Source organism: Malus sylvestris, chromosome 2, assembly GCF_916048215.2.
Source record: "Malus sylvestris chromosome 2, drMalSylv7.2, whole genome shotgun sequence".
Classification (NCBI taxonomy): Eukaryota; Viridiplantae; Streptophyta; class Magnoliopsida; order Rosales; family Rosaceae; genus Malus; species Malus sylvestris.
In genome coordinates this window covers 33,684,252-33,699,260 of record NC_062261.1, presented here as the reverse complement: position 1 = coordinate 33,699,260, position 15,009 = coordinate 33,684,252, and the positions used below count along the sequence as shown (strand labels likewise).

Sequence of the window (15,009 nt, the reverse complement as noted above, 5' to 3'; positions counted from 1 at the left end):
CATAGATCAAAATGAGGAGTTATGTCATCTCATTGATCATTTTAACTAAAAAGCCAAAATATAAACAATGTAAGAAAGCACTAGTAGATAAGGTATAAACTTACAAATATGCTATAAATGTCAATTTCTCACCATGAAAAGCAAGATTTTGAGCATGTAAAAGTAAACAATTGACTTAATCGACTGAAGATTTAAGGTGAGCCTGAAATGATGAGTGTAAAATATTCTTTCGTAAATATATAACGACTTGTTCAAGAACTTTAAACTAAGGTTTTACACGTACACAAAATTAATAAGAATAAATAAAATACCTTCAAATTTGTCTATAACTTGAACTCCTCTTTAAATTTAATCACATGGACATGGGGCTAGTCCAAGGAAACAATGAATGGCTTCCACTTAGTTGAGAATGGTCCCAGAGGTATACTATTAATTACCACACACGTATTCAGTTGTGACTTTCGCTTGTTGCTTCCACATTCCTTTTTTCTGAAATTTTGTTGTTTGAGGATGCCCCGCTCATACAAATCTCTGGCTTCGTCCTGGGTGGTGCTGTACAAATGTATTAAATTATAAATACAATACTTGTTAATTATGAAAATCCGCTGGGGAGAAGAGTACTGTATGAACAATTGAACACCATGGTTCGGGAAAAGTGAAAGGAATTACTCTCTGGATGACATGCAAGCAGAAGAGCCTAGAAACAAAGAATCTTCACAAAGCGAAAATACACACTTCATTCCACCCCATTCCACTGCCAAAACAAAAAACCACCTTAGTTTTTCCTCCAAAACAATTAGGGTGAACAGCTAAGTTACCTTCAGTAGAGAAGGTAACTTCACAGCATGAAGAAAACCTGCAGGTCCTACAAATCCAGCATCATAGGCTCCTAAAAAAATACAAAGTGTTTTATTCTTCATTTATTGTAAGTACAGCACAGTCTAACAGTGGGAAAATCAAATAAGCACTCATTTAAGCACTCATTCATGACCTGTAGCTCTTTATATACTATTTGAAAAAGAATTTTAAGTTTATTGAACATGTTTTTCTTAGAGAGTTGAAACAATAAACAAGTAACGTCGTAACAGCATACCGCTCTTTAAATAAGAACGTACTCAGACATGTTAAAATAGATTTATTCATCCCCAGTGATAAATGATAAAAGAAATGACTCTTCATTACATAAACCATCAATAGCCATGAGCGCTATGTGTGTGTTTGTGCGCATTTGTTTCTTTTGGTATGAATGGATACCTTTGATCTAAATCGTTGAAACAAAAAGGTCTTTTTCACTCCTCTCTAAATAGTTAAACACCAATAGAAGAAAGACTTTGTTCAAAAGCATTTTTCCATACCAACAAAAGCCAAGCTGGTGTTCAAATATGATAGAATATACAATTAAAGCAGCCAGGCAGCGAAGAAGTGAAAGACTAACCAACGAATTTATATTTTCAGCCACTGGCAACCAAGTGAATCTGCTCCAGCGAAATATGAATGGATATCACACATCCTGGATAAGAACATTTCCATGATACACACTCACAATTTGAGGTACTTGGTGGAGATAACTGGTCACAAATCTGTCCAAGAACTTCTTCTCCGTCGGTAGGAATACGGTACTCAAACTCAGGTTTTCAATATTTACCAATCCCTTCAACCGCAAAACTTTTACAACCTTACATCTCGGGATAATTCTCTTCTCCAAACTCAAACTCATGACCACCGGGTACTTGGTAATCATTCTTAGCGGCCATCCCATCTTGTTCACTAACAATTCCATTACTTGCGTTATTTTCTTCTCCGACTTAGTCATACACTGCGGGAACTGCCTGAAAGCCGCGAGAACCTCATCGTCAGACCAACCCCACCTCTTATAAGCTTCAGAATTACGATTCCATATGGACTTACTATTCCTACTACACAATGCTTTTATTGCCATCACAGACATTGATGTTTCCAGATTAAAGCCCATTTGCTTAACCTCATCCACAACTCTGCCAAAATCCTCAGGCTTTCGTAATAAACAGGTAGGAAAATGAGTTAGCAACAGAGAAATACGTGATTGGGGCATACCTAATTCTCTCAAAATTTCAATATTTGGTGCCACATTCTTCGAATGCCCTTCCAAGAAAATACGCGAACCGCCCTTCAAAAAAGCAACGAAGTTCTTCTCAGAAATGATACTCCTAAGGAAATTATAAGTGGGTGTAATCCGCTTCTCCAAGCTCATAGCCAAAATATGCGGATCATATGCCAGAGTTTTTACAAGGGCCTCCCTTGAAACTCCAGTCGACCTGAAAAATTCAAGCTTTGGCAAAAGGGTTTTCTCCGGATTGGAGTAAAGAAGTTGTGGGCAGGACCTGACCACCTTCGAGATCTGGGTGGCAGAGAATCCATGGTTTCTGAGGAAGGACAGAAAGGAGTCTGCAATTTTGGGGGATCGCAACTCGACCCACTTAGATGCTGAAATCGCACCTTCTGGGGACAGCCCACATGAGTTTATGAGGTAATTTACTGTGAAACTGTGGTGGGTTTCTGGGATTTTCGAGGTCAAGTGTCCGCAGAGTATCTGAATATGAGGAGGGAAATGTGAGGGTTTTAGATATTTGGAAGCAAATGTAGAAGAAGATGTTGAAAACCCTAATCGAAGGCTGTTGAAATTGCAGAGCGGACTCATGGTAGATGTCGATGGCGAATAACTTACGCTGTAGAATTCAAAACCCTAAACCTAAACCCTGTTTGTTACTTGAAATGAACCCTTTTTGTTTCTTGAATAAATTTTGTTTGCATTTGAAAAAATAAAAAAATATATATTCTTTCAATTATTATTTATATTTTCAAAGAAAACCTAAGCATTTTCAATTGAAGATTAAACTTGTTTTTATATTTATTTTAGAAAATTGTTATTAGTACTTTAAAAATCTTATTTTACATTCCAAACTTTCTATATTGGAAAAGAAAAACGCACTTATAAAAATGGTAGAATGAAATTTTTAGAATGTTAATAACACTTTCCTTATTTTATACTCATTTTATATGATAGTCCTTTTTATTCAGATACATCAGTAGTTTGTCTTTATAGTAGGGATTCACACCATTTTTACAAAACATCTTTAACGTATTATTTCTTGGCCAATTTTTTTAAATTTGGGACCAAACTGTTAGACGAACTAAACAATGATGGTTCAAAGTATAATTATCTCAATTTTATTAATTGGATGTGAAAGTTAAATGGTGCAATCATTTTAAAAGAGGGGTACTGTTGAAAGAAGTAAGAAATCCGCTGGCAAAAGTAAATGCGCGAGGAAATTGTAGTAATGATATCTCAATTTTAATTCAATTAGAGTAATGATTATTTAACTAAAAATTCATGACTATTATTCTCTTAACTCATCAAAATATGTAGCTATGGTCATTTTCGTCAACTTAGTTATAACTTTTGTCAAAATAAGTAACGTGCCACGCACATGAGGCTAAATAAGGGGCAAATATGAACAACCAAATGAAGTTTTAACCTAATTAGAGCAATGATCCCTCAATTTTAACCTAATTGAAGCAATAATTCCTGAATTTTAAACTAATTATAGCATTAGTCCTTTCAACATCATTTTTTCTGATAAAATTTTAACAGAGTTGATAAAAATGATAATAACCATATATTTTAATGAGTTAAGAAACGAATAGATATGAATTTTTAGTTAAAAAATCTTTATTTCAATTGATTTAAAATTGGGCGATCATTTATACAATTTTCTCTAAAAACGCAGGTTAGAAGGGTTTCTAGAGGGTTTAAGGTTCAAAGTGAAGAAATACATTCCAATCTCTCTCTCTCTCTCTCTCTCTCAAATTCGTCATGGAAAAGAACGGCACCGAATACGAACCCACATTCACAGCAAACAACGACGACGACGAAGAATCCTAGGAGCTCCCAAGACTGGAGCGATTGGAATGCAGAACCAGAAGAAGAAGACGAAGAAGAATAAGAGGGCTCGGACTTGCTGTGCTTGTTCTGCGACTCCAGGTACAGTTCCTGCGACCACCTCTTCGACCACTGCACTTCGACCCACCGTTTCGACTTTCGTGCTGTCCGAAAAGCGCTGGGTCTAAATTTCTATGGCTCTTTCAAGCTCATTAACTTCGTTCGCTCTCAGGTCAATCACTGAGCTGACAGACAAACAAAGGGAATGAAAACAATTGAAATGTTTTGTGATAAAATGTAGTGATTGGATTGGATTAGTTCTTTCGCTTTCGGTTTTGATTTGTTTGAGTGAGAGAAATTTGAAGAATTCGATTTTACTGGGTGGTATCTTTGGTGGCAAATGCTAAGACCATCTCCTTTGGAGATGTCAGATTTTAAAACTTTTGATCTCCGGTATATCAAATTTTTAACATAAAATAATAATTAATATGTATTTTCTTTGCATTGGGAATGAAAAGAAACAAAAGGATAATGGTTTAAACCAATAAAAAATTAAAAAAAGCATTTAATAATTAATTAAAAAAAAATCTGAAGGTGCTGTCAAATTTGGCAGCAAGAGAAGAGATATCAATCCACGTCATTCCACATCAGATTTAACTTATCAGTTGGAAAACATTAATGCTGTCTTTTGTTACCGTTATTACTGATTTGGATATTTTGACATCTCCTTTGGAGATGCTCTAAGAAGTCGAAAATCAAAGTTTGTTTCTTTATCTAATGTGAAGTTAAATTCATTGTTTTTATTAGTGTTCGGATATTAATGAGAAATGGGTTAAAAATAGTGATCTTCAAATCCTTACGCTTTGCATGACATGAAATTCCCAGTTCAAATTCAAATTGTACTATGGCTCGTATGTGAAGTGCTTTTAAAAGATTGAAACCGTTTTTAGAGAAAAAATTTCGTTTGTAAAGTAAATGTTTTTTAAACCAATCCCTAGTAAAAATGCAAGTTCCTGCAAGAAGCACATTGCAGGAAGCACTTCAAGTGTTTTTGGAACCCAAATTCATTTTCTTTAAAAGCACTTTCAGTCATTTAAAAGCATTTTCCAAATGAGCCCCTAGTTGGCTGAATTTGTATTAATGTATGAAAAGCATTCCAGTATCCTTGTTGTAACATTTCTAGTAGTTTTAATTCAAAAGTATCATTATTGGGAAACTGCTCACTTCCGAGAGTAGGTTTGTGTATTCACAATTTCACAGATGATGTTAAAAGTGTATAATTTCATCCTGATACTAATTGGACTCCTTTGTTTCTGTTGAGCTTACCATGCTTTCTTGGTTTGACTGTATTACCCATGAATCTTGTTAAATACAAGATTGCTTGTTGCATTTGAACGCTTGTGATAACTGGAAACTTAGATGTCTCTGATATGATCGGTTGAAGATGTCTCTAGAAAAAAACATTACATGGAATAATAATTGCTTGGATCTCCTTAAGCCATATTTGAATAGGAAAAGAGGAAAAACCTTTGAAGAGGAAAACTTTTGAGGCCCTGCCATTAACATGTGTGAGTGTGACTTTGCAAGATACTGCTTTGTATGGTATGACTTTGGAGAACCCTGTATTGGGTTGGCTCTTGTAAGTTGTAGCTGAAGTAGAGATTCTTTTAAATCTTTCCGGTCTCCAATCTAAAGTGTCCATAGAGACAAATTTTATGGAATTTTGCATTCTCTCTAGAACTGTATACAAATGCTATATGGGTTGTTAACTTGTTACGCTTGCATATTTATCTATCGATTCAACATTGATTTGGGCAAGCCGTTTACTAGTTTTCATGCATATAAGTCATAACATGTGATCAAGAAAATACAACGTTTGTCAAATAGCCAGTCCGCATATGTTAATTTCAGGCAATGACTATCTGAAGTGTAATCGTTGTGATTATTATCAATGTTCCATTACTTAACTACAAACATTGCTCCTCTAACTTAATAATTTCCCAATAATAGTCTCTTTGCAGCCCAAGCGGGTGCTTTGAAGGTGATTGCAATTGAAGCATGTGAGAAAATGGCTTCCGTGGCAACTCGGGTAAAAGTTCCCTGTTCTCTTAAACGCATTTCATGTCCTGACACAGTTTTTTGTTAGTACTTAGTTGGTTTTGCTAATTACAATTTACAGATTGCGGAGTAAGAGTCCTGGTGATAGTACTAACCATGGCACCAGGGTAGTTGAAGTGGTTCAAGATATGGTTGAGGAGCTTGATAAATCCTTACTGATTGAACCTCATAGTGTTGATGTATTACTGAGTGAATGGATGGGGTACTGCCTACTACTTATGAGGCAATGCTCAGTTCAGTGCTTTATGCACGGGATCGGTGGTTAAAACCTGGAGTTGATCATGATTGTCGGAAACGCAATTTGGCCTCAGTCGACATTGGTATAATGATCCTAAGATCGGCTCACTTAAAGCGGTTTAGTTTTGCATCGCCGTGTTTGTTTCACTTTAATTTTTGTTCTGAAGATTTTTCAAGTTTGTATTATTTCCTCGCGGAGTCTGTTCAGTAGTGTAAAGCAGACAACCAATTATGTCTTACCAATTGAGCTCTTCTGAATGGTTATTGGCTAAGGTTTCATTTATTTAAGCCGAAATCAGGCATTTGATGTTGAACTTGTCATCCACGAGACTTGCAATTACCTAAATTTCAACAACTGGCTAACGATAGGCCTAAAATTGCAATTGTTGAAACAATGTGGACCAAAATGAAACTCCACCAAAACTGCATTAAATGAAATCTATTTCTTTTATTTACTAAATACAACCAACATTTTTCATTCTATACAATAAACAAAGATGAAAATTTATTTCTCATCAAATGACAAGTTTATCTTGTTAAATTATAAAAAAAAGTTCAATTTGTACCAACTTTCTCCTTGTGTTTTGTAATTAACTACTTTACTTTGCATATAAGACCTTATCGCAGCGACGAAAAACAATCATGTCTATGTACTCAGTTATGTTTTCAATTCTCTTTTTTCTAACAACTAATTTTTTTTATGTCATTAAAGTTATTGCTCTACAAAAAAATATTTACTTACTCTTTACCAATTTTTTTTAACTCCATGTTAAATTTAACATGGGGGTCGAAGTAGAATTGTAGTTTATTTTAAGGGCAAATTTAGAGAATTAAACAGAAGTAGTTTATCCACAAGAGGTCCCACCCTTTAGATACCCCAAGATTCTCAATCAAATAATTGTCAAACCAATCCACACATCTTAAAAAGTAAGCCAATCGACGGCCAGGATCGACTCACCACAGATTTTCCCTCTACAGTGCACTAACAGAAAAATAGCTAGTGGGCACTCCTGCCGAGTCTCTCTCGTAGTCCTGACTCAAACGACCGGAATTGGATTCCATCCAATCCATCTAAGATCCTTACAACTTAGCATTTAGCATGTAATAAAAAATTATTAATTTTTTTATTATTTAAAATTAAACATAAATAACATCTAACGAAAATTGATCGTACGATGTACAATGAAAGATTAAGATGTGAGAATATGAATTCAAAAAGAATCCTCTTCCGGACCCACATCTGCACCATAACACGTGGCGGTTTATACGTGGGCCCCAATCATCTCCCCAATACTTCTCATCTTCAAAACTACGTATGAGACCAGGTACTTTTCTCTCTCTAAACCAACCAGGTACTTTCTCTCTCTAGATTTTTATTTAATTTTTGGCTTAATTTGGGTTATTTAATTTTGGGTTTAATTTGGATAAATATTTTTTTGGTGTTATTTTGGATTGGTGTAGGTGGGAATTGCAGACGAAGATCTGATGTACTTGCTGGTGGATCTCAACTACACACAAGATCATGATGGCCCTTGAACAAACAGGTTCGATTTTACAATTTTTTAGTGGGAAATTCGATTGAACTTCTGATTTTTTTTAAAGAAATTTGATCTCACAGTTACTGCTTCAATTCTCATTGTGAACTTTGTGCTTGTCGAATTGAATTTTGATGGAGAATTATGTATAATTAATTTGTTTTTCTGGTGGGCTTTAAATCTTTTTTGTGTTTTGGGAGTGTTTGGGAGCAGTTTGGTTGGTGTTGTATGATTTAATTTAGGTTGGCTGGATGCAATTGGGGTAAAGTAGAAGTCTTTTGATAATGGGATATGGTGTTCTGGGCTGTTGGGAGTGTTTAGAATGATTGTAGCCTCTGAATTTATAGGGGGATGAATGTCGTAGCATATTGTCGCCGTGATGTTTCTAGTTTTGAATTGAGATGCCAATGCTGATCGGTTTGTTTTAAATTCAGACAGCAACGAAACTTTCATCTTGCCCTCTTTTTTGTTGACAAAGCTATATCTAAAAATTCTAATTTGCGGAGTGCAAGAGTCGAACTTGGGTGCAACCATGCAAGTGACAGATTCACTGCCCTGACCGTTGGCCTAACCCACATCTTCTTCATCTTATCTAAACATACAAAATGATCGGAAAAAACTTTTAGGGGTAGGTTTCTTCAATTTTAGTTGTAATTGTACAATTCAGTTGCTATGTGTAAGTCCAGTGGGGGGAGAATTTTTTTGTGATCAAGGTTCCATCGCAGCTGTACTTTCTTTGAGAGAAACCTACCAATTAGTTTTTTGGTATTTTAGTGTATTAGATTTTCTTATGAAATAATGAGGTTTAGTATAACTGATGACTCTGCATAGTGGCTTGGAAATTCATTGACCCCTTGAAGCTCGTGTACATTGCGTAACCGAACTGATTTCTGGTGCAAATATGTTGAAATCTTTTTTGGCAAGATTTCTGATTACTAAATTATGACAACAATCAGTTAGTGGTCATTAGAAAAAGTAGCTGCTATGCTTCAACGGAAGCTAACCATGGTCCTGTATGCTGCAATGAATAGTAAATGTAACCAATGGGAAAGCTGGAATGTTACTGTTTTCCTCTAGGATTAGCAAACAATGAGGGTTAGATGGTGAAACATAATAAAAGCAGGAAAATGGTGGTAGAAATCCCATGAACTGAGCTATGTGGAAAATTATGTTGAAAGCATCTAATATTAGTATTTTTTCACTTTCACAATAGTTATTTACTTTGACGTCAGTCCAGTTAGTCAGTTACACTACCTTAAAATTATATATATTATTTGGGCAATGATGAGATCAACACGGAGAGATATTTCGTACAGAGGTATATTTTCACTTGCCAAACTATCTGTATTTGGCATGTTATATTTTGAGTGTCAATCTGGACCGTTAATCAGGTGGAATCTTGTTTAAATGGGTTGCTCAAATTGAAATGCTGGTCGCATGTTATGCTGTATATTTATAAGAGAATATTGCTATATATATTATTTCAACCGTGCTACCCTGCCAATAATTATGGGTTAGATATTGTACCGAGCATTTGTATCCACCTTTACGATGTGTCACTGCTTTTCTTTTAAGTTCGACTTAGTAGCCACTCAGGCCTGGCCTTAAAAAAGTTTTGATTCCTGTTTCACTTTCTCCTATGTTTGTGCTAGGACTTTCCTCGTAGTCCTTTTCAGCCCTGTTTAAGTGAAAGTTCAGTAATTCGGAAGAGAGGAATTGCAGCCCAGATAGCCCGGCAGTATTTTGATCGGCCTATGGATTTATGGGAAGGGGGAAGGGGTAGCCTTAATCATGTAGCTGCTTACTATTAAGTTAAGAAGAAGCAAAAAGAAAAGGATGCAAATTGATGTTTATTTTATTTATTTATTTTTTTTTTGAAAAATCCAGGAACTGCGGTTTAGAGATTTAGAGCAACCTTGGAAATTTGGGATATAGTGCCCATGATCGCTCCAATGGATTGCTTTCTGCCCTGCCCTCAGGTGTGGGTAACCTCCACCATGCAGTTGATGTACTAATAATTGAAAAAAGAAGACAATTGGAAATGAATGCAATTGATGCTGAAACTATTTTTCTAAGTTATTCGTTTTTTTCAATTAAGACATACCTTTTGCTAGTCTCTGTAGCAACCTAGCTCTTCCCTCGATCTAATTCCTTCTGTGGCAGTGTACCTGGCCAGAAATTCTATACTGAGTGTAGGTGTAAATAGCAAGTAATAACGAGCAAACAAGAAAAAGCTAGGTATCCTGAGAGATGCAGTTCTCCTTTCTCTTTCCAGCCTCTGTTATTCTTGTCTGTTTTTCAGACATTGAAAGTTGATGGAAGTTTCAGAAAACCTAGTTGTTCTCCTCCGCACTGCAACTTATGTTGCTTGCTTTCATCTCATTTGGTTAGGATATTAGTAAAAGTTGTTTTTTCAGTTTAGCAGCTTTACATGTTACAATTTGATCGAAAATTAAATATTTGACCTTTGAAGAGGACTCTGAACCCAGTAGAGTAGGTTTCTCCTGATTCTGAAAGATTGGACCTTGTGTTCTTGGATGTTGATGATGATTGGTGGCCAATTAACCATTTGCATCTTAAACCTCTTTTTCTCGGTGTTATACATTATTTCTACGAAAGTACACAAAAAATGTGATCTATAAAGTTATAGAGCTTTAATTTCGGTGCAATACTGCATATTGTTCTGCAAACACTTTAAACTCTTGTCTATTCTTTGTTTGATCTGTTATGGTTTATGCCAGTTATCCAATGACATGGGTTTGTGTTTCGTCTCATTTTCTTTCTTTCCTGTTGCAGAAGACATGGAAAGGACCTGCGAGGCTTCCTTAAAATGCCTCCACAAGGGATTCCCGTACAACCTCAAGTGTAATGGGAATCCCATTGAAGGATTTCCAGAGCTTAAAGATGAAATTAGTAATCATCCAGTTGGGGATGTTCCTGAATCAGACCGTCCATTGGGCAGTGAATTTCTTGAACCTCCAACTGGATGTTACAACAAACCTACCTACCATCATGATTTTGGATACTGGTCAACTTTCCATAATGACTCTCAAAAGGTGCAACAGTGCCAGATGAATGCTTTTGAGAGCCAGTTTTATCCCTTTCCCATGGAAAATCGATTTCACTATGTTCCAGTCAATATGTTTGCTCAAAGTTACCCAAATGACTTCCAGTTCCAAGACTTTCAGTATTTTGTGGTAATAGACTTTGAGGCTACCTGCGATAAGGATAGAAATCCCCATCCTCAAGAGATAATCGAGTTTCCATCTGTGATAGTGAGTAGCATGACAGGCCAACTGGAAGCATGTTTTCAGACTTATGTGAGACCAACATGCAACCAACTCTTGAGTGATTTCTGCAAGGATCTGACAGGAATCCAGCAAATTCAGGTTTGTCCTGAACTGAGCCTGCCTTTATTTATCCATAGGAACAAAATACTGTGTAGATTTCTGAGGCCGTATTTAGTGATATTATCCTAATTGTCTGACATGATACGTTCAGGTGAAACATCTTACGGGTCCATCATATGTTTTAGGTCAATGTTATATTTGCAACTGTTAAAGATAGGAATGTTGGTTGAGTAATTTGTGGGAATTTATTGGTTCAATTAGCATTATCAACTGTAAAGTTGTCAATAATAGTTCCACCTATGCTTAGTAAATATTTTATTTTTTCCTTAATATGCACCTTCGTTGGGGTAGGTACTTTCACAAGCTATAATCCTGCACCTGCTCTTTAGACATCTTATATGCTATTCGCACAGTAACTGTTTGCTATTTAGTATAGTTCAATTCTGGAAGAATTTGGATGATGATAAACTGCTGATTACTTTGAATCCTATGGTCACTGTGAAGATAAATTTTATACAATCACCTTGGATTGAATTTGGTCAAATATTATATAAGTGGTGGACTATGCAATTCATGAATCATAGAATATATAGTAGTTCTCATTGTGGCTGGAAGATTTTGATGCGACCATGCTTGAAAACATGCATCTTAAAGCTTCAATGTACTTGCCCACATGTGTCTACACTATAGATACAGCATCGAAGGGGACTAAAATGGAGTAACTGGTATAAAGGGTAGATTGAGTTCCCGATTGATGCTATAGCACTGTTCTACAAAATGAGTTTTTTAAACAACCAAGCACACTGAAAATCTATCACTCGGTATTAAAGTGGTTTTCTACCCAAAAAGCTGGATAGACGGCTCTAAGAAGTATTCTATCTTTCTTCTCCCTGATTTTCGTCTCAAGCTGAAGATTTCTTCTCTCTTCACTATAACAAGACATGTAAGGTTAGCTGCATTTTCTGTTACTATTGGGATTACTCTTCTAGGTTGGGGGCGTTTGGTAGGTGACTGTAGTATAGTACTATAATCTAATTCACTATATAGAAGGTTATTCTTTTATCGGGACATGGTTAATTAATCTTTGGCTAAGGGACATTGTTATCCCTTGCTTGGGTGGACTTAAATGTTCTCTATTTTTTTTCCCTCTGGTGCTTATGTTAGAAAGTGGATTTGGTGATGACCTGGCTGTGATTGGAATAGTTCTTAAGTGTTACAGTGGTTGGAGAAAAGTAAATTCCTTGTTAGAACATTCTGACCATTTTTATATGATACTATACACCATTTGGTAATTCTGGATTGTGTTTGTGTGCCATTAAGACCTGTGGTAGTAAAGCACATTTTGTCATTTTCATGCTCAAGGTTGCCGGGGTGTCCATGTATAAAACAGTAATAGATAAATGATTTCACGTTGTTAATTTTGAAGATTTGTTATGTTTCTCCTTTTCAAAGACGGCATAAGCATTTTGTGGCTTTGATTCTGAAAGTGAGTTTTATATGAAACTATGGCCGTGTTTGGTACAAAGGATTGGATTGGAATGGATAAGTCACTATTTTTAAGGTATGCTGAAAGAAGAAATGTAAAGTTTATGGCCAACTTGGAGAAATATTACTCAAGAAGAAATGTTCTACTTTCCAATCCTCCCCAAAATGGGAGGATTCGAAGGGAGAAGTTTGTTAGTGTGAAAGGCTGGCTCGATGCAAGCCAAGATGGGTGGGAAGAGAGTCCCACATCCGAGAAGGACAACAATAATCTAAGGTTTAAATTTAGGTGTTCCACTTCTAATTGCACCGGGGCCTTTTGAGATAAAACCCACACCTGAGGTCCATTCCAAGGGATTGGGCCTAGGTGGTTAAGGTGGGGACAATATCGATGCATGGCAGTAATTATTTGCCACCTTCAAAATACATTTAAAGGGTTCTCTATTCCAATCCAATCCTCTATACCAATTACCAAACAAGGCCTTTATATTTTAATTTGTTTTTCTTGTTGTAACGGCATGCTTTGTGGGTATTTATTAACTTAGAATCATCCAAGTCTCTAGAGCTCACCACATTCTTTGAGTACTGTATGTGATGCAAGGGAATTGTGCAACTTTATCTCGTAAAATTGTGTTATTAGTGTTTCTCTTCTTCCTTTACTATGATCCTCAAAATTTATTGATGATGAATATGGGTATTGGGTATTGGCAGGTGGATAGAGGAGTTACCTTAAGTGAGGCCCTCCTAAGGCATGACAAATGGCTTGAGAAGAAGGGAATAAAAAACACCAACTTTGCTGTTGTGACATGGTCAAACTGGGACTGTCGGGTCATGTTGGAATCCGAATGTCGATTCAAGAAAATTCGAAAGCCTCCATATTTTAACCGGTAAGAAATGCAGATAAAAGAAACTAGTGTTCATTGGAGTTATGTGTAGTGAATATAAGAATACGTTTTAAATAATTTTTATTATGAGTTTAATATGTACGGAAAACACATCAGAATATGGTCTCATGTTTGCGTGTTGATTTTCTCTTGATAGATGGATCAACTTAAAGGTCCCTTTCTGTGAGGTTTTCGGTGGTGCTAGGTGCAACTTGAAGGACGCAGTTCAAATGGCAGGCTTGGCATGGCAAGGCCGTCCTCACTGTGGCCTGGATGATGCCAAAAACACCGCTCGCCTACTTTCTCTTCTCATGCACAGGGGTTTCAAATTCGCGATCACAAACTCATTGGTCTGGCAGACTGCTGACCGTCCTATGACAATGAAGCAATCCCCCGAGCACATGTCACCACCACACCACCCTCTGAAACTGAAGGAGATGGGTGTTCCCGTATTCCATTATCATCACCCATTCTGTTTCTGTGGGGTGAAGAGCAGCAGAGGTATGGTCCGCAAGCCAGGGCCAAAGCAAGGGAGCTTCTTCTTTGGCTGCGGAAACTGGACCGCCACCAGAGGCTCCCGTTGCCATTACTTCGAGTGGGCTTCTGCATAATCGAAAGTAAGAAAGAAATTCCTGATCTTTCGAGATCTTATCCTATGTGTGCTTTTTTCAAAAATTCTTCTGTATAAAAAAAAGAAAAGAAAAAGAGAGACCGAAAAGGGATAAAAAAGAGAAAGGACGGAAGTAGGGATTGTCTTGGGGTGGAGGCGAAATATGGTGCTTTTAGTGGGCGCAAATTGATTAAAATTATGTTTCTGCCAAATATTTAAGTACTCTAAGAAGGGAGAGAGCTTGAACCTGTGAAGCTGACTTTGGTGTTGACAGACAGGAGAAGTATTTGGGAGCGAATTTGGGTAGTGATTTTAGGTGGTGATATTGCTTCTGCATGCATGCCTGAGAGGTCAAAAGGGCATTGCCAAATTATCTTAAATAAACTTATGAAATAGGGGACACTTTGGGTTTTCTGATGCAAATTTCTAATGGGAATCTCAGTAGAGTTGATGTCCCCAGTTTGCTTGCTTCTTATTTCGTTGCGGTTTTCGATTGCATGATGTTCGGTTGGCATGGCTCTGTGTGTGTGTGTTGTGAAACCAAATCATCCCCAGGCAACAAACAAACGCATATTTAAATCGCGCAAAGGACCATTCTTTATGTTTTGCAAGTCTGTTTGGGTAACGGATTTTTAAATTTTAAAGGAATTGAAGTTGAGCAGCAAGGCATGGTCCATAAAAAGTTTGCAAATCTCTCGCACATGCCTCGCGTGTTGTAGCATATTTCTTACTAACTTGGCTTAAATCTTACGAGATTGGAAATTTTATTTAAACCCGGTGATTTTTATCTCCACACCATTAGTTACAGTGTGGAGATAAAAATCACTGGGTTTTATTTCAACTGCTCGAACGGAAAGGGAGTTGTATACCCTTG

General features: G+C 36.6%; 2 protein-coding genes across 4 annotated transcripts; one reads left to right on the top strand and one right to left on the bottom strand.

The window, feature by feature from the left end:
* Positions 1 to 211: 211 nt before the first annotated feature.
* Positions 212 to 2,749, bottom strand: LOC126614100 (transcription termination factor MTERF2, chloroplastic-like). Of its 3 annotated transcripts, XM_050281748.1 has the most exons (3): positions 1,436 to 2,749; positions 670 to 754; positions 212 to 552 (listed from the first exon to the last, which is right to left on the bottom strand). In XM_050281748.1, the coding sequence occupies exon 1, from the start codon at positions 2,675 to 2,677 to the stop codon at positions 1,502 to 1,504; it is 1,176 nt and encodes a 391-aa protein (XP_050137705.1). In that variant the 5' UTR covers positions 2,678 to 2,749; the 3' UTR covers positions 212 to 552; positions 670 to 754; positions 1,436 to 1,501. The 3 variants fall into 3 exon arrangements, with proteins under 3 accessions (XP_050137705.1, XP_050137704.1, XP_050137706.1); XM_050281747.1 differs by having other exon boundaries at positions 212 to 754; XM_050281749.1 differs by lacking the exons at positions 212 to 552; positions 670 to 754 and adding an exon at positions 765 to 889.
* A 4,813-nt stretch (positions 2,750 to 7,562) lies between these two features.
* LOC126589249 (uncharacterized) lies at positions 7,563 to 14,590 on the top strand. Its single transcript, XM_050254489.1, has 5 exons — positions 7,563 to 7,626; positions 7,736 to 7,818; positions 10,606 to 11,198; positions 13,353 to 13,528; positions 13,683 to 14,590. The coding sequence occupies exons 2-5, from the start codon at positions 7,797 to 7,799 to the stop codon at positions 14,134 to 14,136; spliced, it is 1,245 nt and encodes a 414-aa protein (XP_050110446.1). The 5' UTR covers positions 7,563 to 7,626; positions 7,736 to 7,796; the 3' UTR covers positions 14,137 to 14,590.
* Positions 14,591 to 15,009: the final 419 nt, after the last annotated feature.

Coding starts and splice junctions, on each gene's coding strand:
- LOC126614100 (XM_050281747.1), bottom strand. CDS start 2,677: ATGAGTCCGCTCTGCAATTTCAACAGCCTTCGATTAGGGTTTTCAACA.
- LOC126589249 (XM_050254489.1), top strand. CDS start 7,797: ATGATGGCCCTTGAACAAACAG. Junction 7,819..10,605: donor GATGGCCCTTGAACAAACAG/GTTCGATTTTAC, acceptor TTCCTGTTGCAG/AAGACATGGAAAGGACCTGC. Junction 13,529..13,682: donor AAGCCTCCATATTTTAACCG/GTAAGAAATGCA, acceptor TTCTCTTGATAG/ATGGATCAACTTAAAGGTCC.